This window comes from Hippocampus bargibanti, linkage group LG13 (assembly GCF_051943395.1).
Source record: "Hippocampus bargibanti isolate YZ-2025 linkage group LG13, ASM5194339v1, whole genome shotgun sequence".
Lineage (NCBI taxonomy): Eukaryota > Metazoa > Chordata > Actinopteri > Syngnathiformes > Syngnathidae > Hippocampus > Hippocampus bargibanti.
Genome location: NC_142746.1, coordinates 18,924,303 through 18,945,174, shown reverse-complemented (window position 1 = coordinate 18,945,174; position 20,872 = coordinate 18,924,303). Strand labels below are relative to the sequence as shown.

Genomic DNA, 20,872 nt, shown 5'->3' with positions numbered 1-20,872 from the left:
AACGTAAATCAACCATAGATTTACGCGTAACCTCCAAAAAACTGCACCAGTGATTTGCTTGTTTTCTGGACATGACGGTTTGTTGGACCGCGGCTTCACAGGCTGGACTTGAAAGCGAGCCCATGTGAAATGGTTTGGACCGGGACTCCAAACTGGGAGGACATTACTTGACGGATGAGCGTGAGAACAAGTACAAATCAATCATGAGGATTCTGATTTTACTGTGCGCCATGATCGGGTGGCGGGGGTCCGCGGATGGCAACAGAAACTGCCCGGATTTGATCGTGGACAGCTGTCAGTGTTTGGCTGAGAGGTCCAAAGATCTCAACAGACAGCACGTCCGATTCAAAGTTGTGTGTGATGATGTGGAGCTGATGGAGACACTTCAACCAAGCTTTTTACCGAACAGAACCTTCTCACTGTAAGTAATCCGTGCATGATCTATTTAAATCCATGGAATCAACGGTTTCCAAACCTTATATATTCCTTATATAACAGCAATTAATTGAAATACATTTCAGCGATCCATACTGTGATTCACATTTTCTTTTTTATTTTAATTTCAGCTATCTTAAAAAGGTGTTTTGGTTCATTGGAATCAATCAAAATTTAATTGACATTGAAAATTGACGTTTAATATTCACTTAACTTCACTTTTTAACACTTTAATTAACATTTTAATTGCCGCCATTTTAGAAAATTGGGGGTTCTCATTCAGTCAATTACTCATATATTAATTTGCTGTTCCGAAATGAGCCTCTAGATGGCAGCACTTAGCACATGCAAGTGATAACACGACTGCGCAATGTACAGGTATATATGAAAAACGTTTTTTTAAATATTGAAGGTGCGCCGCCAGTCTTACATCTTACCTGTGTCTCAAAAGGAGTGACAGCATGTCACTGTTAGCTTGCTAGCTGTTGGCTATCTGGCTATTAACTATTTATGAGCTACCCATTAGCTAGCTGACTGGCTATTAGCTGTCGAGCTGACTGGCTGTAAGGTGTCTCGCTGTTGGCTATCTGGCTATCTATTCGCTATTTATTTGCTATCCATTAGCTAGCTAGCAAGCTATTAGCTGTCTAGCTGATTGACTGTAAACTGTCTAGTTGTTGGCTATCTAGTCGCTATTTATTTGCTATCCATTAGCTATCAGCTGACTGGCCATGAGCTGCCTAGCTGTTGGCTATCTATTCGCTATTTATTTGCTATCCATTAGCTAGATAGCTATTAGCTGTCTAGCTGGCTGGCTGTTAGCTGTCTAGTTGTTGACTATCTATTCGCTATTTATTTGCTATCCATTAGCTAGCTATTAGCTGACTGGCTGTAAGCTGTCTAGCTGTTGGCTATCTATTCGCTATTTATTTGCTATCCATTAGCTAGCTAGCTATTATCTGTCGATTGGTAGCGATTGGTTATCTGGCTATCAATTTGCTATTTATTTGCTATCCATTAGCAAGCTAGCTATCTATTAGCTGTCTAGCTGACTTGCTGTAAACTGTCTAGCTGTGGGCTATCTGGCTATCTATTCACTTTTTATTTGCTATCCATTAGCTAGCTAGCTATTAGCTGTCTAGCTGACTGGCTGTATGCTGTCTAGCTGTTGGCTATCTGGCTGTCCGCGCTTTATTTGGATTGAATTGGATTGGATTTGCCTTTATTATTAGCTGTTGGCGATCAGGCTATCTATTCGCTATTTATTTGCTATCTATTAGCTAGCTAGCTTTCTATACATTTGACTTGAGTGAACGCTGTTGGCGCATGTTGCTGCCACTGCTCACTCACAGAAAAACTTATCCTGTCACTGTAAAGTGTCCTTGAGAGTTTTGAAAGCCGCTTAGAAATGAAATTTATTATTATTATTATTATTATTATTATCATAGAATTTTGTAATTGAGTGATTCCAAAATCAGCAAAATCAAATGACAGACACTGCCAGAGCAGCAAATTCTCATCAACTTTGTCAGTTAGTGCCCTATTTTCTCCTTTATTGTTAAAGTGATTCAAATGTGGGTGTTGTCCTTTGATTGCAACTGTGAGAATCATTCCTTAATAGTCCGGCGAGCTCTCCCGTTGATGAAATAGGACTTCATACACTTCTTGGGGGGGGGGGGGGGGTATAATGTTCCTTGCTTCGCTGCAGGTGCACTGACTCAGTGCCCAACTACTGACTGACTGCTGCAGTAATGGACAGTTTCATTTCTTGGAAATTTGAAGGAGTCCCTTTAGAGCAGGGGTGTCAAAGTCATTTTTTGCCGCGGGCCACATTGTAGTTATGGTTTCCTCTCGAGGGCCGTTATGAATTTGGGGAACCCATTAGAATGTTTAAATCCCTTCAAATATTACATATAGAGCACACAGCAAATTAATGAATAACTCGTTTTCAAATCTGAAGTCAAGAATAATGACTTTTATTGTGGTTGACATCCAAAAATATGAAATTTTGGCTCAGATTTTAGCAATCATCATAGAATTTAACAAGTTTGATTTGCTTTCGCGGGCCGAAAAAAATGATGTGGCGGGCCGGATTTGGCCCGCGGGCCTTGACTTTGACACCTGTGCTTTAGAGTGTGAAAGTACTGTACATATGATGATGGCTATTGACAAATTACACCCAAGCACTCAAAGTCTGCATTGCCAGTTGAGTTGATTAATTCAAGCATTTCGCTTGATGTAATTTATTGCATTTGGAGTTTTCGTGCGTGCAGTCAGAACGGCCTTTTTTCTTTTTCTCAGTAGGGAATGGTTATGGGGTGTGTTCTGTATTTGCATTTACCAATGCGGTGCTTTTTGCAGTTTCCGGATACTGAGGAAATTCTTTTTTTTTTTAAGTAGTGATAAATAAAGGAAGCAAATTGTGACTAATGCTGAAAAATATATGTTTGGAGGTGTGATAGTAATGCATTGACATTGACAAATTTTGAAAAGCAAGTCCAGAAAATAGACTATAGAGGTCTCATTGGCTGGTTCAGATTGGCAAATAAGGCATATTTTCTGCAAAATTGGTGTTTGGTTTAAATGCCATAATTTGATGATCGATCATGGACATCATTGATTGCATTTGCAAAATAAAACATGACTGCAAACAATCATTTTGCCATCATTAACTCATTTGCTTCCATTCCCGAATTTCATCCTGCGAAACATCAAATGACGCGACAAAGCCGTCCGTCCACTAGCTACTATACATAGCTACTAACTAGCTAGCTATGTATTCTATTATTAGCTACATGGCTATCTAGCTAGTTAGCTAACTGTCTAGCTGGCTATCTATTCGCTAGCTAGCTAGCTTTCTATCTATTTGAGTTACTTCTGGGTTGAATGAATGCTGGCGCATGTGGCTGCCGCTGCTCACCTGCATAAAAAACGATCCTGCGACTGTAAAGTGACCTTGAGAGTTTTGAAAGGCGCTTATAAATCAAATGTATTATTATTATTTTTATTATTCTTGAGTTTTAGGTCTACATAAAGTGAGATAGATAGGGTGTACCGACCAAAATGTATCTAATGAAAAAACCTAAACTAAAAAATAGGAGTACACTAAAAATGGAAATCACAGAAATAATCAATAATAAGGTTTCTTCAGCCGTCATCTGTACTTCTTTGAAGGTGTCGGACGTTTTGCTTCTCATCCGAGGAGCTTCGTCAGCGAACTAAAATTTGCTGGTAGCTCTGACCTTATATACATATATATATATACTATATACATAGGTCCAGACCAACCAACAATTTTTTTGTAAAATTAGTAAAATTACTAACATTTAATGGTAGCTCTGGCCCTTTGTATAAATATATACTACATACATAGGGCCAGAGCTACCAGCAAATTTTTGTTTGCCGACGAAGCTCCTCGGATGAGAAGTGAAACGTCTGACACCTTCAAAGAAGTACAGATGATGGCTGAAAAAAACCTTCTCACCGATGGACCACTCCTGTACGAATGAGCACTTACACCAGGGGTTTAAGTTGAATTTGGGGAACCCATTAGAATGTTTAAATCCCTTCAAATATTACATATAGAGCACACAGCAAATTAATGAATAACTCGTTTTCAAATCTGAAGTCAAGAATAATGACCTTTATTGTGGTTGACATCCAAAAATATGAAATTTTGGCTCAGATTTTAGCAATCATCATGGAATTTCACAAGTTTGATTTGCTTTTGCGGGCCGAAAAAAATGATGTGGCGGGCCGGATTTGTCCCGCGGGCCTTGACTTTGACACCTGTGGCTTACACAGATGTCACGGAAATAATCAAAGTCTTGAAACAAACAAGGAACCAAAGTAGCAAAAAGCTAGGACGGAAACAAAACATGATAGGAGTACACATACATTCAGAATGATCCATAAAAGTGATTAGATGACGAGAAACACCTGGACAAGACACAAAATGGAGGGAGCTGATTGGTTGAACACAACAGACAGCGATGACGAGAACAGGTGGAGACAAAAACGGGACGTGGGAACAAAACCTAACGTAATCTAAACAAAAACATAACTTAGAGTTCAGTTATTTTTTTGGGGGGATTTTGGAAAATCAAAAATAACTCTATCAGTAAATAACAATATACTATACAATAGACTATATATACACTGGTCAAAAAAGCAATAGCAATATAGTGTACTGTACTAGCTATGTAGCTAGCGAGCTAGCCTTCTATCTATTTGAGTTATTACTGCTCACCCATAGAAAAACTTATCCTGTGATTGTAAAGTGACCTTGAGAGTTTTGAAAGGTGCTTATAAATGAAATGTATTATTATTATTATTATTATTAGGTGTACATTTTATTGAGTTATCAGTTTTTTTTTTTTTTTTTTTTTTTTTTTGTTATTTTGACTTCAAGATGGCGCCGCGAGAGTGGCTGCCTTTCCAGCAGCTCATGTATTTTGTTTTTCTACTTTCATTCCTTTCATCACTTTGCTGCTGTGAAATGTAAATTTCTCCACTGTGAGACTAATAAAGGCATATCCAATCCAATCTAATCCAATCAGCCTTATTCCTCGGTGAGCAGCTCTAGCTGGGCCAGGAAGCATTTTTCCTGCGCTAGGAAACGTGACCTTTCTAAAAGCTGAAGTGGCCTTCCCGCTCACTCTTTTGTTTAGATGTGCTGTGCAAATAAACACATATACACAATGTCAACCAGAGGCAGTTGGACAAATCTCACAAATGTTTCCCCCAAATGTTCTCTTCTTATATCCCTCCCCCTTCTCTGTTATTTCAACCCACATTGACAATGAACTGCTTGTCAAAACATTTCCTCAGCGACCATCCAAATCTGACATCATGTTCAAGTGTAGAAATGGCTGCCGCTTTTGTTTATGGTTGATTTTTCATATTTTCTGTCGAAATAGTTGGGGGAGATGAGACTTTTCAATATTGCATTGTTTTGAAAATGCCATTGAGATGGAAGAGGTTCACCAGTTATGGCTGTGTGGGGGAGGCAGGATTATTAATATACAGTAAAGTCTCGTTATATCGATATCGGTTATATCGATAGTACTGCTTATTACGATACTATTTCTATGAGCGCAAGGAGAAAATTTACATGCCGCGGGATCGGATATATCGATATTTTTTCCGACTCCCGAGAATATCGATATAACGAGACTTTACTGTATTATTGGGAAGATTTATTGTAGGTCGTTTTTAATTCATTTTGAGTTACTGTATTTTCTGGTGTATAAGGCGCACTGAAGTATAAGGCGCACCCGCAATGAATGGTGTATTTTGGTGAAATTCGGACTCAGAATCAGAATCAGAATACCTTTATTCGTCCCGCAATGGGGAAATTTGCAGTCCACAGCAGCAATCTCGTTTTCAACTTTGATTTTCGATTTACAAACGTTACATTTATGACAATTTTACCTTGGCATACAAACTATTTTTCGGGATACACACATAGCGCCACAATGAGTGATGTGTCGCGAACGACACTCTCTCTCTCTCTCTCTCTCTCTCTCTCTCTCTCTCTCTCTCTCTCTCTCTCTCTCTCTCTATATATATATATCTTTCTTTCTCTTTTTCTCCTTTTCTCTCTTTCTCTCTTTCTGTCTCTCTCACTCTCTCTCTCTTTCTCTCTCTTTCTCTTTATCTCTTTCTCTCTCTTTCTCTCTCTTTCTCTCTCTCTCTCTTTCTCTCTCGTTCTCTCTTTCTCTTTCTTTCTCTTTCTGTCTCTCTGTCTCTCTCTTTCTCTTTTTCTCTTTCTTTCTCTCTCTCTCTCTCTCTCTCTCTCTCTTTTTTTTTCTCTCTCTCTTTCTGTCTCTCTCTCTCTTTCTTTCTCTCTTTCTCTCTGTCTCTTTTTCTCTCTCTCTTTCTCTTTCTCTCTCTCTTTCTCTCTCTTTCTCTTTCTCTTTCTCATTCTCTTTCTCGTTCTCTCTTTCTCTTTCTCTGTAATTATCTACATGTAATTAGCTACATTTCAGTCTGACCACACAGAGTGACAACGGGCTGTTGCGGGGATAAATTGGATGTCTGAGCTACTGGTTTAAATTGAGAATTGTCACAATTGTGTTTTTTTTTTGCTGTTTGGATAACATTTTGGTGTCAAGTTATTTCTTGTTTCCTTGTGACTTTTTTTGTGTTTCCTGTTTGTTTCCTGTTCCTGTTTTCTGTTATCTAATCTGTTACATCGTAGCCTTTGTGTTTTGTCCAAGCTTTTCTTTTGGTTTATTTGTTTATAATACATTTCATTTATAAGCGCCTTTCAAAACTCTCAAGGTCACTTTACAGTAACAGGCTAAGTTTTCTGCGGGTGAGCAGTGGCAACCACATGCGCCAGCGTTCACTCAACCCCCACTCAATGAGTGACAGAAATCTAGCTAGCTAAGAGTTAGCTTATAATCACTCAACCCGGAAGTACCTCAAATAGATAGAATGCTAGCTAGCTAGCTCAGAGTAAGCTAATAATCACTCAAGCCGGAAATAACTTTAATAGATAGAGAGCTAGCTAGCAAGTTAAGAGTTAGCTAATAATCACTAAACCCCGAAGTAGCTCAATTAGATAGAAATCTGGCTAGCTAAGAGTTAGCCAATAATCACTCAACCCGAAAGTAACTCAAATAGATAAAAAGCTAGCTAGCTAGCTAAGATTTCTCCAATAAACCCTCAACCCAGAAGTAACTTTATATAGTGCTTTAACAACAGCTCCAATTTTGGCCAGCCAGCATGTCACACACTTCCACATCAATGCGTGACTACACTCAATACAGTACTTATACAGTGCAGATACTGTCTTGTCATTGCATTTGGTTAGAAAAAAAACATGATTCTTATCCCTTTTCGTGGCAGTCCACGGAAATCCAGTACGGAGAACATAAATGACAATGTGAATAATGAGTTGGACAGATACTCAAAAGTGGATCTGTTGACATAATGATCCGTTCTGTTATTCCATTCATTTCCTGGACATTAGGCAGATGCCCGAATTCGGCACGTAGGACATACCCAATGCATGACACGCTTGAGTTTGCTCAAACAGAGGATGCCTGTCCCTTGTGAGGGATGTCCAAAGAGGGAAGTGTTGGTTATCCAGGGAACAGGAAGAATGAAACCCAATGACAGCACAAAATATCTGATGATCTCACTACATTCATAAGTGAGTGTCAATCACTTCACCCAGCTTGTTTTTTTTTGATCGAAGTAGGAATTTCATATTTACAGTGATACCTTGGCTTACGAACTTAATTGGTTCCCAGACAGAGTGTGTAAGGCAAAAAGTGTGTATCCCAAAAATTAAATTCCCACAGGAAACCATTAAAATGAGAATAATCCGTTCCCAGGTCGTCATAAAACATAATTTGCTACTTTCTTATTTTCTAAGCCTTCAAACTACACAAAATATACCTTATTTTATGTATAATAAATGTGCTGTGGTATTATAATTAAAGAAATAAACTGTACTGTATAATAAAGTCGTTCTATTTACCTTTGTGATGGTCGTTGATGGCTTGATGGAATGGAGTGGCCGGTTTCCTCAGCATTAAACACTTGATGACGAACGTAACCTTCTTCTTTTACCATATTGAGGAATGATCCCTTGGAGGTGCTTTCTCTGCCATAATTTTATCTAGTTCCTTATCAATTTTGTTCTGTTTAGCTGGGATAATAGCTTTTTTCATCAATGTACAGATGGCTTGTGCGGGTTGTTTGTGGAGCCCGATCGATGGGATATTTTAACCTTGCAGTCTACATTCTGCCTTTGAACAGAGGACAAAAACAGTCGGCTAACATTTTCTTGTTAGGAGAACAGGCTCATTCGCGAATGACACTCATTGTGGCAGCTCCGTGTGTATCCCGAAAAAATTGTTTGTATGCCAAGGTAACATTTTCACGAATTTAATGTTCATAAACCGAAAAGTCTGTAAGCCAATGGGTTCGTAAACTGAGGTATCACTGTATATATTTTACAAGCTAAGAAAAAAAACACAAAAGTTACAGAAACCATCAATACTTTTTTCGCTGTCGTCATCATCACAACAGTGAAATGCGCAACCCCGAAGTCGTTGTCATATTCATTAATATTTTTATTTGTGTTTTTTTTTAATTGCACCTATCTACAATTATAATGACTTGATTACATTTGCACGAATCACAGCAATCATCCGGTAACTTTGTCTTTTCTCCGGTGTAAGTTGCAATGTATAAAGTTCTTGTTGATTTGAAATTCAAATGCAATCTAAAATAACACACACAACTAACAGACAACGTCAAGAAGTCGACCAAACATCTTCCAGCACACCAATGAAAGTCAGGAGAGAAAGAAGAAATGCGCAAATGTTTAAAGAAAGAAAGAGATTTCAAGCTTTCGTGACAACGGGAGCCATCTATCGAACTAGCTAGGTCTCTATTTGTTATCTAGCTGGCTAGCGATCTATCTAGCTAGCTCTCTATTCGCTATCTATCTAGCTAGCTAGCTGGCTGGCTATCTGTTGGCTATCTGGTGGCTGGCTAGCTAGCTGTTTGGCTGGCTATCTGTTGGCTATCTATTGGCTGGCTAGCTAGCTGGCTTTCTATTGGCTATCTAATACCTAGCTGGTTACTTAGCTGACTATCTATTATCTATCTGTTAGCAAGCTAGCTGGCTGGATGGCTATCTATTAGCTATCTAATGGCTAGCTAGCTTTTTATTTATTTGAGTTATTCCGGGTTGAGTGAACGCTGGTGTATGTGGCTGCCGCTGCTCACCCACAGAAAAGCTGATCCAGTGACTGTAAAGTGACCTTGAGAGTTTTGAAAGGCACTTATAAATGAAATGGATTATTAATGAAACGGACCTGCTTGATCATAATGTCAGTTCATTTCCCTTTTGCTCAGACACCAAACATTATTGTGATCTGAAATACATGTATTGATAATGAAACACATTTTTCATTTTTCGGCACATTTTATTTGACTTGCCCCAAAATATGATTGTCTGATTAAAAATAAGAATTTAGAGAGTTTCTCATGTAAACAGTGTGTTGGGTGTACATATGATTTAGCTTGAGTCTGTCTCAACTACTCAAAATATGGTAAGAAATGTTGAGTTGAATTTTACAGTGTTTGATTGCAAAGCCTTCTCTGCTGGCCTAAAAATATCTGAGTCACATACTATTTTGTCCATGAATTCTTGTGAAATAATTCCAAATTGTCTTTCAGCTTCTTTTCATTAATTTTGCGCTGCTTCCCGACATGTTTTTTCATATTTAAGCATTTAACAAATCACCATCAGCCATCATTTGTTACCACGATCAAAAATCTACCTGGGAAGCCTTCACAATCAGTTCTGCGGGCCCTTGGAGCATCAAATGCGTCAATCAAACTGTTGCTCTAACCAATCAGATTTCGAGGTGACAACTCAAAAAGGCTACCAACGCCTTCTTGAAGGCGCAGGTCAACAGAGTTTTCGCCAACTATGATTGACTAGACACTAGCCAATCGTAGTTAGCGTAAACTGCTCTGATCACAAGCCGCTCGTCATAACAGCATACTGGCCAGTGCTAGCACACTGTATCGGTAGCTAGCTGCATAAGCAAATATATTGTGTTGATTTAATAGCAGTTTTGTCAACCCACAATGGCTGAAGGAGAAGAAATGGAATTTTTTGGACATTTACTGTTCGAGCCATTTTCAGGATGGACTTTTCAAGAAAAGTCGGTCAATTATTTCGTGACTAATTTTACCCTCTAGATGACTAGTAGTAAATCACTCTCTTTTTTTTGAGTCTGGATTGTTTCAGACGTAGCACTACTGAAGGCCTAGCGATGAAATCCACGGCCCGCCACTGACTCCATGTAATTGTTGTTTTTGTGACATGAACATACTTGTTCATTGTTTCTCCTCACCTCATTTCTAATCGTAGTTTTCCCCTAAACAGAAATCTGAGTAACAACAAGATCACCGTGCTGCGGAACGGATCCTTCTATGGCTTGGCATCTCTGGAAAAATTGTAAGTACTTCAATCAAGATTGCTTTATTGTTATGTCTTCCCCTGATTGTCTTCCCCTGATTCCCACTACTACATGGTACTGAAACTGTAGAAAGTGAAAAGGACGGGGGAATTACAAGTCAGATTTTCAGGGGGATTGCCAGTACTTTTCACCTTACAGCCGGTGTACTTAACCTCAATTGCTACAATAAATGTCTTAAAATAGATAATATAAGGCATCATATAAAAGTCTAATGTAGCGCAGAATGTAGGAGCTCTCACAGTGTGCAAACCTCGTCAACGAATACGACACTTTATGTAATATCCCAAGAAGATTCACAGTCTCAGGATGATGATGAGATCTATGGTGACCGTGTTACGACTCATGACGACCCCCTGATATCAGCAATTGATTGCTTTCACTTGGGTGCGGCTCACCAAGAACGGCCTCTCTTCCTGGTTGTACCCGGTTGGATGGTGACACTTGTTGATAACGGGGAAATATAACTCAATGTATATTGATCTATTATTACCGGATTTTCCGGTGTATAAGGCGCACCGGAGTATAAGGCGAACCCAAATGAATGGTGTATTTTCTAACTTTTTCCATATACAATGAGACCTGTGTTTACGAACCCCTTGGCTTACGAACTTTTCGGTTTACGAACTTTAAATTTATGAACATTTTACCTTGGCGTATGAACTATTTTTCGGGATACACACGGAGCTTCCACAATGACTGCCCGTTCTCCTAACAAGAAAATGGCAGCGGGCTTGTTTTGGTCCTCTATTCCCTGCCCCCAGTATTCGGTTAAAGCCACGTGATTGGTCAAGAACGCAGCAGTGAGGGGAGCCATCTGTACACTTGATGCAAAAAGCTATCAACCCAGCTAAACAGAACACAATTGATGAGGAACTAGATAACATTAATTACTGAGAAAGCACCTACAAGGGATCATTCCTCAATATAGTGAAGGAAGAAGGCTACGTTCCTCATCAAATGTTTAATGCTGATGAAACAGAGCACTCCATTCCATCAAGCCATTAACGACCATCACAAAAGTAAATAAAACGACTTTATTACACAGTGCAGTTTATTTCTTTAAATATAATACCATAGCACATTTATTATACATAAAAAGGTATATTTTGTGTAGTTTTAAATTCAAAAGTAGAAAATTATCTTTTATGGGGACCTGGGAACGGATTATTCTCATTTTAATGGTTTCCTATGGGAAATTAATTTTGGGATACACACTTTTCACCTTACACACTCTGTCTGGGAACGTAAGCCAAGGTATCACTGTACTACTCATTGAAGGTGCGTCTTATCGTCCGGTGTGCCTTATATATGGAAAGAGTTTGAAAAAAAACATCTTTCATTGGAGGTGAGGCCGGTAAATACCGGAAAATATGGTATACATGCCGGTAGATGTGCCATACAGAAATCCATTCAGTGTACGTGTAACTGTCGAAAACCTTTGTTCTAATAAATCATTTGAAGCGCATTCATCAGGGCACAGTGTGCCTCTCTTGTCACGCAGGCATCATGGCGCAACCCTGTATTACGTCGCCCGCCAAACAGGTCATAATGCCTCAAATACTTCAGGATGCGATGCATGAAAAATCAATTTAACCAATCAACCTTTTTTGATTTGTACTTTTATGTGAACAATATTCTGTGAGAACACTGAAATGCTGTCCTTTGTAAGTCGGTATTTAAAAAGGTCGTCCGGGTATCGTATTCATTCCATTGGCATTGTTCAGTTTACCGTAGTATAGTTTGTGTTTCTGTAAAAGCTCATCTGACAATTATTTATTCGTCTACATAATCATCATTATTAAAAAGGGTCTCTGTGTATTAGATAATGGGAGCATCCCCCTCCCCGAAGCTGCCACCCTCTAATATGGACCCAAGCTGTTACTGACAGCGGGTCCCACGGTAGCAAAGCTTGAACAAAGCTTGTCACTGTTCCCTGGTCAGTTAGTTTTGCCATTGGTTCCCACCACACAAACCTAATTGTTTTGAATGCCCGTGAAGAATCTCTGGGAACTAGATAGTCTTTCATTTTTACTTTGACTATCTTTCTACTTCATAATTGTATTCAAAATTCAAAGTTTGTGTGTGTGTGTGTATGCGTGTATCTGTGTGTGTGTGTGTATGTATATATACATGTAAATATATATATATATGTAAAAAATATATATATATATATATATATATATATATATATATATATATATATATATATATATATATATATATATATATATATATATATATATATATATATATATATGTGTGTGTGTGTGTGTGTGTGTGTGTGTGTGTAAAAAAATATATATATATACAGTAAAGTCTCGTTATATGATATTCAAGGGAGTCCGAAAAAATATCGATATAACCGGGACTATCGATATATCCGATATCGATATAACGAAACTTTACTGTATATATATATATATATATATATATATATATATATATATATACATATACATATATATATGTGTGTGTGTGTGTGTGTGTGTGTGTGTAATTGTGTGTATACGTGTGTGTGTGTGTATATGTGTGTGTGTATTTATGTGTGTATACGTGTATGTATATGTGTGTGTGTGTATATATAGGTGTGTGTATACGTGTATATATATGTGTGTATATTTGTGTGTGTGTGTGTGTATATGTGTGTGTGTGTGTGTGTGCGTGTGTGTGTGTGTGTGTGTGTGTGTGTGTGTGTGTGTGTATACGTATAAATCCAAACTAGGGCGCGGAAAATCATACTGGACCCTCCGCACCCTGCCCACCACCTTTTCCAGCTACTCCCCTCAGGCAGGCGCTACCGATCCATGCACACCAAATCCAGCAGACATTTAAACAGCTTCTTCCCCCAAGCCATTAACTCTTTGAACAGTAGCCCAAATTGAACTGTGTAGTGCGTCTTTGCAATTTTTTGACGATGATACTAGTGCAGCGTGTTCGACCGGAAACAAATTCCTTGTATGTTCTACATACTTGGCAATAAAGATGATTCTGATACTCATGATATGAAATATGTTGAAATGGATTGAATGTTAGTTAACATGACCGACCATATACAGGTCAGCAATCATGAAGAATTGACCTTTATGATTCAAGTACGTCAGTTCATATGAAACTGGAAATATTATCTGCTCATTCAGCAAAGCAGCTCAGGGCTGGTTCCATAGGTCAAGATGAAAGAAGGTGCCGCAGGCAGAGTGAATGACTTCTGGGCGTACACCGTCCAATTGCTCTTTACTGGCACATTGCACATGATCAAAGACAATTTCGACTATAGAGCAGAGACGAAAGCTACCCGTTCATGGACCTGACTGGACTAAGACGCTAGCTACCACATCATGAAAGCTGTACGTTTTTAAAAACCAATGTATTCATGTTAGTTTCATTCTGGATAAAGCAGGCCTTGGATTTCTACAGTAATTTTAGCTCATTCACTGCCAAACATGCACAAATGTGACCACTCCAGTGCCAGGGTTTTTGTCATTGTCACTTGAATTCCAAAACCCACAGAATATTGAGTTTTAGGACTACATAAACATTCAATCCAGTGATAGAAACCTTAGACTCTCATCTTTCATCAGATAAAAAGAGTTAATTCCTAAATTATAGTGGTCTGAAGTTATTTATTATACATAAAATAAGGTATATTGTGTGCAGTTTTAAAGGACAACCGACACCATTTTTTTTGTTTCCTAACTGACATCAGAAAAACGTTTGATAGCATCTAAAATACCCAAAACACACAGGCTGAGATTTTTAGTCAAATGAAATACACAAATAAAAATGACTTAGTGTCCCAAAACTACTTCAAAATGATCTGAGAAAGTTTCATTTTCAGAAGGTCCCGCCCCCTTGTTCGTGACATCACGCGAGGACGTCTTGCCTTGCTCGAGGATCAAAACAATGGCTTCAGATTCAGAGAAGATGCTTTCTTGCTACTCATCCAGTTATGAATATTGATTCAAATAGTTCTGAAGAGGAAAGCATAAATGTTTGCAATTGAGTAAAAAAGTAATTCCGTGTCATTTTGAGGAATCTGAACAGAAATGTAGCGTCCCAGAAAATGCACAAGATGGCGCCAAAGCTCCGTTGGAAATGGGCTGATTTGCCTGCTGGGAATTTGTGTCAACTACAATCAAATCGTAGTCTTGGTGCAACACACAACGATTCACCATCGTGTTATTTATGTTTTCCTTCCAATTTCGCCATCACCACGAAGTTTTCAGACCAAACAAAGTACCCAAAATGCATTGTATGTCACTTTCTCGGTCAGGGGCGTTCCTGTCGTGATGTGACGTCAGGAATCGTCACCAACTCAAAAACAAGACTTCCTGAATATTCAGCGCAAGTCTTAAAATGTAAAATATAGCTATATGCTGTGGAATATTTGTAAAGTACGCTCAGTAGAAGTCATTTGAAGTGATTTTCCAAATTATGGAAACTTGTCCAGAGGCGTCGGTTGTCATTTAAGGCTTATTTAGTTAAAAAATCACATTTTATGGGGACCTGGGAATGGATTATTCTCATTTTAATGGTTTCCTATGGGAAATTAATGTTTGGAATACACACTTTTCACCTTACACAGACTGTCTGGGAACCAATTAAGTTCGTAAGCCAACGTATCACTGTATTTTCATTATTTGACAAAGAAATTATTATTCAATGAACTGGAAGAAAGTTAACATGTTATGAAGTCACATTTTTTTAAATTAGATATCACGTGTTCACAGCCTCTGCTTGTCTCTCATTCCTTCTTGTTGGTCCTCTCCAGGGATCTGAAGAATAATCTGATAAGCACAGTAGAGCCTTGGGCCTTCCGTGGTCTGCTGACTTTGAGGAGATTGTAAGTATTTTGGAGTCTAGTAATAGTCTTCTGAAGGGGGGGGGGGCAAGGAAAGAACTCATCTGGTTTTTTGGAGATTACAATAATAGAATATGTTAAGTACGATGTCAAAATGAACTGAAATATAAAATTCGGGTTCTGGCCTTCCTTTGTGGAGTTTGTTGTGTGTTTTGGATACGCCGGTTTCCTCCCACATTACAAACACGAATGGTCGGTTAAAGGACAACCGACACCGCTTTTTTTGTTTCCTAACTGACATCAGAAAAACGTTTTATAGCATCTAAAATACCCAAAACACGCAGTATGATATTTTTATTCAAATGCAAAACACCAATAAAAATGACTTAAAGTGTCCCAAAACTACTTCAAAATGACCACAGAAATGGCGAGTTTCAGAAGGTCCCGCCCCCTTGTTCGTGAATCGATTAAAGAATTTATTCCTGTCATGATCTGTTTGGCGACCAACGGGTAGCGCTGTCAGCCCTGCCTGCTGCCTCGCGGGTGCTGGTCGTTCCCAATCAGTGACAGTTAAAAGGACTTCCGGCACGACCATTCGGTGTCGGGTCATTTTATGCTTTGTATGCAATTATATGCATTGTATGGTGTGCATGTGTTTGTTTCATCTTGGCAGACTTTTACTCTTGGTCTTTATTTGATACTTTGTATTTTTCTGTTTGAATGACTTTGACGTTTGACATTTTAAAGCATCTAAAATACCCAAAACACGCAGTATGATATTTTTAGTCAAATGCAAAACACCAATAAAAACGACTTAAAGTGTGCTAAAACTGCAACAAAATGAGCTGCGAATTGGGAATTTTCAGAAGGTCCCGCCCCCAGTTCGTGACGTCACACTAGGACATCTTGCCTTGCTCCAGAATCAAAACAATGGCTTCAGAGAGTTCAGATTCGGAGAAGATGCTTTCTTGCTACTCATCCAGTGATGAAAATGATTCAAATAGTTCTGAGGAGGAAAGCATAAATGTTTGCAATCGATTAAAGAAGTTCTTCCGTATCAATTCGAGCCGTCTGGACTCCAATGTAGCGCCCAGAAAATGCACAAGATGGCGCCCAAGCTCCGTTGGAAATGGGCTGATTTGTCTGCTGGGAATTTGTGTCAACTTATGTATGGTGTTATTGCAATTGGTAGTATTGGTGCAACACAACGATTCCCCATTGCGTTATTTATGTGTTTTCCTTCTATTTTCGCCATCAACACGGATCAACACGAAGTTTTCAGACCAAACAAAGTACCGCAAAATGTGTCCTTTCTCGGTCAGGGGTGTTCCTTCCGTGACGTGACGTCAGAAATCGTCACCAACTCAAAAGCAAGACTTCCTAAATATTAAGTGTGAGTCTTAAAACATAAAATCTAGCTATATGCGGTGGAATCTTTGTAAAATACGCTCAGTAGAAGTCATTTCAAGTGATTTTACAAATTATGGACATAACTTGACCAGTGGCATCGGTTGTCCTTTAATTGAGCACTCTAATTTCTATCGATATGTGAATATGAATGTTCATTCATCTATGTATCCTCTGTGATAAGATGGCAATTACCTGGAGAAACATGGAATAGGCTCCTGCACGCCTGTAAGGATAAGTGGTTCCAGATAATGGATGGATGTCTGAAAATTGTGCCAGGAAATGTAGCAATGGGAAAATGAAGCTTCAACATGTTTCATGAACCAGCTGTTGTTTACAGAACATTCTCGGTGGCGATTACTGTTGAATAAAGGGCTGAAATCACAATGACTTGCCATTTCTTAAGAAACACACACACACACACACACACACACACACACACACGGAAATATAATAAAGCTCTGGCTGAACTTTTTGTAATTGATTTAATCTTCCTTGTTCAGGTATTTCTGGTTTCTATTGGTCTGCATTTAGCCTTTTAAGTGACAAAATTGCACTTGGATAGTTTTATGTAATCCAGGCTGTCAAGGACACAGGCAGTTAGTTAGTCATTTTGGTATGTGTGCGTGTCCGAGTGTGTGTGTGTGTGTGTGAATGCATATCTGTGTGTTTCCGAAATTAGGCAGAAGCAAAGAGAAGCAAAGTGTTAATTTAAGTGTTCCCCAACCGGTCTTTATGTGACTGCTCTACTTATTTTCCCTCAGCGGCTCCAGCAAAGCTGCTCTTTAATTACAAAGTGTGAAGACACGGATCTATATACGTGCAAGCCCCCTGTGCTTTTTCACGTGTTAAAGCATCTAAAATTGGGCAATGGTTATGTAATGAAGAAAAGGTTGTACACGATTACCAAGCGAATGGTACGGGTGGGTTGCCAAACAAACAACTGAGTGACAGGGGTAGCACTGCGCAGATATTCATGGCACTCATTCCGGGGTCTTGTGAAAATCAAATCTAAATTTCTTATTTTTGATGTAGTTTGTACTCCATGTCTGTATTCGCTCCTACTCGGCTTCCGCTTTTCTCTCTCAATGCATGGTCACTCCTATCGCTAATAATAATAATACAGTAAAGTCTCGTTATATCGATACCGGATATATCGATAGTCCCGGTTATATCGATACTATTTCTATGCACGCACGGAGAAAATTACATGCAAACAGGGTCGGATATATCGATAGTCCCGGTTATATCGATATTTTTTCGGACTCCCTTGAATATCGATATAACGAGACTTTACTGTAATAATAATACATTTCATTTCTAAGCACCTTTCAAAACTCTCAAGGTCACTTTACAGTCACAGGATCAACCCGAAGTAGCTTAAATAGATGGCAAGCTAGCTAGCGAATAGATAGCTAATAGCTAGCGAATAGATAGCGAGAGAATAGATAGCTAATAGCTAGAGAATAGATAGCTAATAGCTAGCGTGTATGTAATTCCTTTAAATTGACTGCTATATGTTCCAATGTACTGTATTATTACAGGTGTATACAAAATAAATGAATCTGTTCACACAACATTTTTCCAATGTGTTTGACGCTGGCCTTTTCTTTGTCATGACAGGGACCTGTCCAACAACAGAATAGGTTGCCTCTACTCTGAAATGTTTCTGGACCTGGGCAATCTTTTAAAACTGTAAGTTGCATAGTTCACAATTCAACAGCTGAAAACAAGTAAATACACATAACTTTCCAATTCCCTTTTGAGGAAAATGTTTTTTCAGCCGTTATCTGTACGTCTTTGAAGGTGTCGGATGTTTTGCTTCTCATCCTAAGAGCTTCGTCAGCGAAGTAAAGTTGTGCTGGTAACAGCAGTCCACTACTCTCCCAACCTTAGAGTAGAGGTCTGGCACAGTCACCTCTGTCCATTGGGGATATATATATATATATATATATATATATATATATATATATATATATATATATATATATATATATATATATATATATATATATATATATATATATATGGCCAGAATTACCAGCAAAACTTTAGTTCGCTGACGAATCTCTTCGGATGAGTCCAACACCTTCAAAGATATACAGATGACGGCTGAAGAAACCTTTTCCTCGATGGACCTACTACTGTATGACTGAGAGTGTTTTCCACCTCCCTGTTCACCAATCCACCATATTTTCAGCTCCAATTGGAATCTGGTTGCTACCTGTGCTCACACATCACATGCTTAAGCCACAATTTGTCTGTACCAAGTGCGTGACACACTAAGTACATTCTCAATACTGATTGGCTGTCATGACGTGATGTGTATCTTGTAGTTCAAATTGACCAAACTTGAGTAAATGTGCTTGCCCTCACACACATCAATCAATTAACACTACATTGACACTATGTGTATTGTGTCGAATAACTCGCAGTGTTACAGAGTGAGAAATCCTCAGGGCGGTTCTTTGAGTCGATCCCTTGTTGCCTTTTCAGTCAATTGACAAACATCATTAGACACCAGTTCATGAGCTGAATGTGGCTGGGAAAGTATTGAAGGACAACCGACACCGTTTTTTTTTGTTTCCTAACTGACATCATGAAAACGTTTTATAGCATCTAAAATACCCAAAACACTGATATATAGTCAAATGAAAAATACCAATAAAAATGACTTAGTCTCCCAAAACTACTTCAAGTTCGTGACGACACGCCAAGACGTATTGCCTTGCTCTAGAATCAAAACAATGGCTTCAGATTCGGAGAAGATGCTTTCTTGTGACTCATCCAGTTATGAATATGATTCAAATAGTTCTGAAGAGGAAAGCATACATATTTGCAATCGATTAAAGAAGTAATTCCGTGTCATTTTGAGGCATCTCGATGAAATGTAGCGTCCCAGAAAATGCACAAGATGGCGCCAAAGCTCCTTTGCAAATGGGCTGATTTGTCTCCTGGGAATTTGTGTCAACTAGTATCAAATAGTAGTCTTGGTGCAACACACAACGATTCACCATCGCGTTATGTATGTGTTTTCCTTCTAAGTTCGCCATCAACACGAAGTTTTCAGACCAAACAAAGTACCCAAAATGCATTGGGTGTCGCTTTCTCGGTCAGGGGCGTTCCTTCCGTGACGTCACGTCAGGAATCGTCACCAACTCAAAAACAGGACTTCCTGAATATTCAATGTGAGTCTTAAAACGTAAAACATAGCTATATGCGGTGTAATCTTTGTAAAATACGCTCAGTAGAAGTCATTCGAAGTGATTTTACAAATTATGGATGGATGGATCTCCCTTACCCTGTTTTTTTCTGCTTACAGGAATTTATCTGGAAATATCTTCTCCACTCTAACAGTGGGACTCTTCACTCACCTCGTGGCTCTCAGAGTACTGTAAGAAATGCATATCATATTTGCATTTTTGCATTTTCATTTGGTGAAAATCATTTCAGGAAGAATCTGGAAAATTGATGATAAAATAAACATTCCCATAACTCTATTAAAGGATGCGCGCAGTCATGCATTCGTCATTCAATTGATTGTGCGATAATTTATTGTTGTCATTCGTTGAAGCGAATGAGGGAAAATAGAATGCGCTGCTTGGCTGCAACCGTTGCTGATTCAATCTCATTTAATTTAGGATGCAGCGTAAGTACCGACATGACACGACTCTTTTGGGCAGCATTTTTGTGCTGATTATAAACACAGAAGCCAGTATATTTCACGAGAAATACTACCAATCTGTATATATTTGTGTCTGTGTGTATGGGTGTATTTTACTCTATTTCATGTCGCATAAAATATGCTGCTTTGAAAAACTGGTTTGTAAAATCCATAACAATATGTAAAATATTCATAACAATTGAAAATCAAAATAACATAGGGATTTCTTCGTGTCTTTGTGTTGTCATATTATTTAGTTGTTTTTTTGTTTTTGTTTTACTTTGTTACTTCCGCGTTGGGTGGAACGCTGGCGCGTGTGGCTGCCGCTGCTCACCCGCAGAAAATATATCCTGTGACTGTAAAATGTCCTTGAGAGTTTTAAAAGGCGCTTATAAATGAAACGTTTTATTATTATTACTGTATCTATTAGCTAGCCAGCTTTCTATCTATTTGAGTTACTTCCGGGTTGAGTGAACGCTGGCGCGTGTGGCTGCCGCTGCTCACCCGCAGAAAATATATCCTGTGACTGTAAAATGTCCTTGAGGTTTTGAA

The 20,872-nt window shown here is 38.7% G+C and overlaps 1 protein-coding gene and 1 long non-coding RNA gene across 3 annotated transcripts in view; one reads left to right on the top strand and one right to left on the bottom strand.

Annotated features, from left to right (window-relative positions):
• Positions 1-20,872, top strand: part of adgra1b (adhesion G protein-coupled receptor A1b) — a 102,760-nt gene that overhangs the window by 159 nt on the left and 81,729 nt on the right. For both annotated transcript variants that reach the window (XM_089012117.1, XM_089012116.1), the window contains exons 1-5: positions 1-421; positions 10,358-10,429; positions 15,220-15,291; positions 18,280-18,351; positions 19,979-20,050. The exon at positions 1-421 is cut by the window's left edge and continues 159 nt beyond it. In XM_089012117.1, the coding sequence (XP_088868243.1) occupies positions 204-421; positions 10,358-10,429; positions 15,220-15,291; positions 18,280-18,351; positions 19,979-20,050 (506 nt within the window). In that variant the 5' untranslated portion in view covers positions 1-203. The remainder of the gene's footprint in view (positions 422-10,357; positions 10,430-15,219; positions 15,292-18,279; positions 18,352-19,978; positions 20,051-20,872) is intronic.
• Positions 1-20,872, bottom strand: part of LOC148889632 (uncharacterized) — a 45,103-nt gene that overhangs the window by 7,876 nt on the left and 16,355 nt on the right. The gene's annotated exons all lie outside the window — the stretch shown is intronic.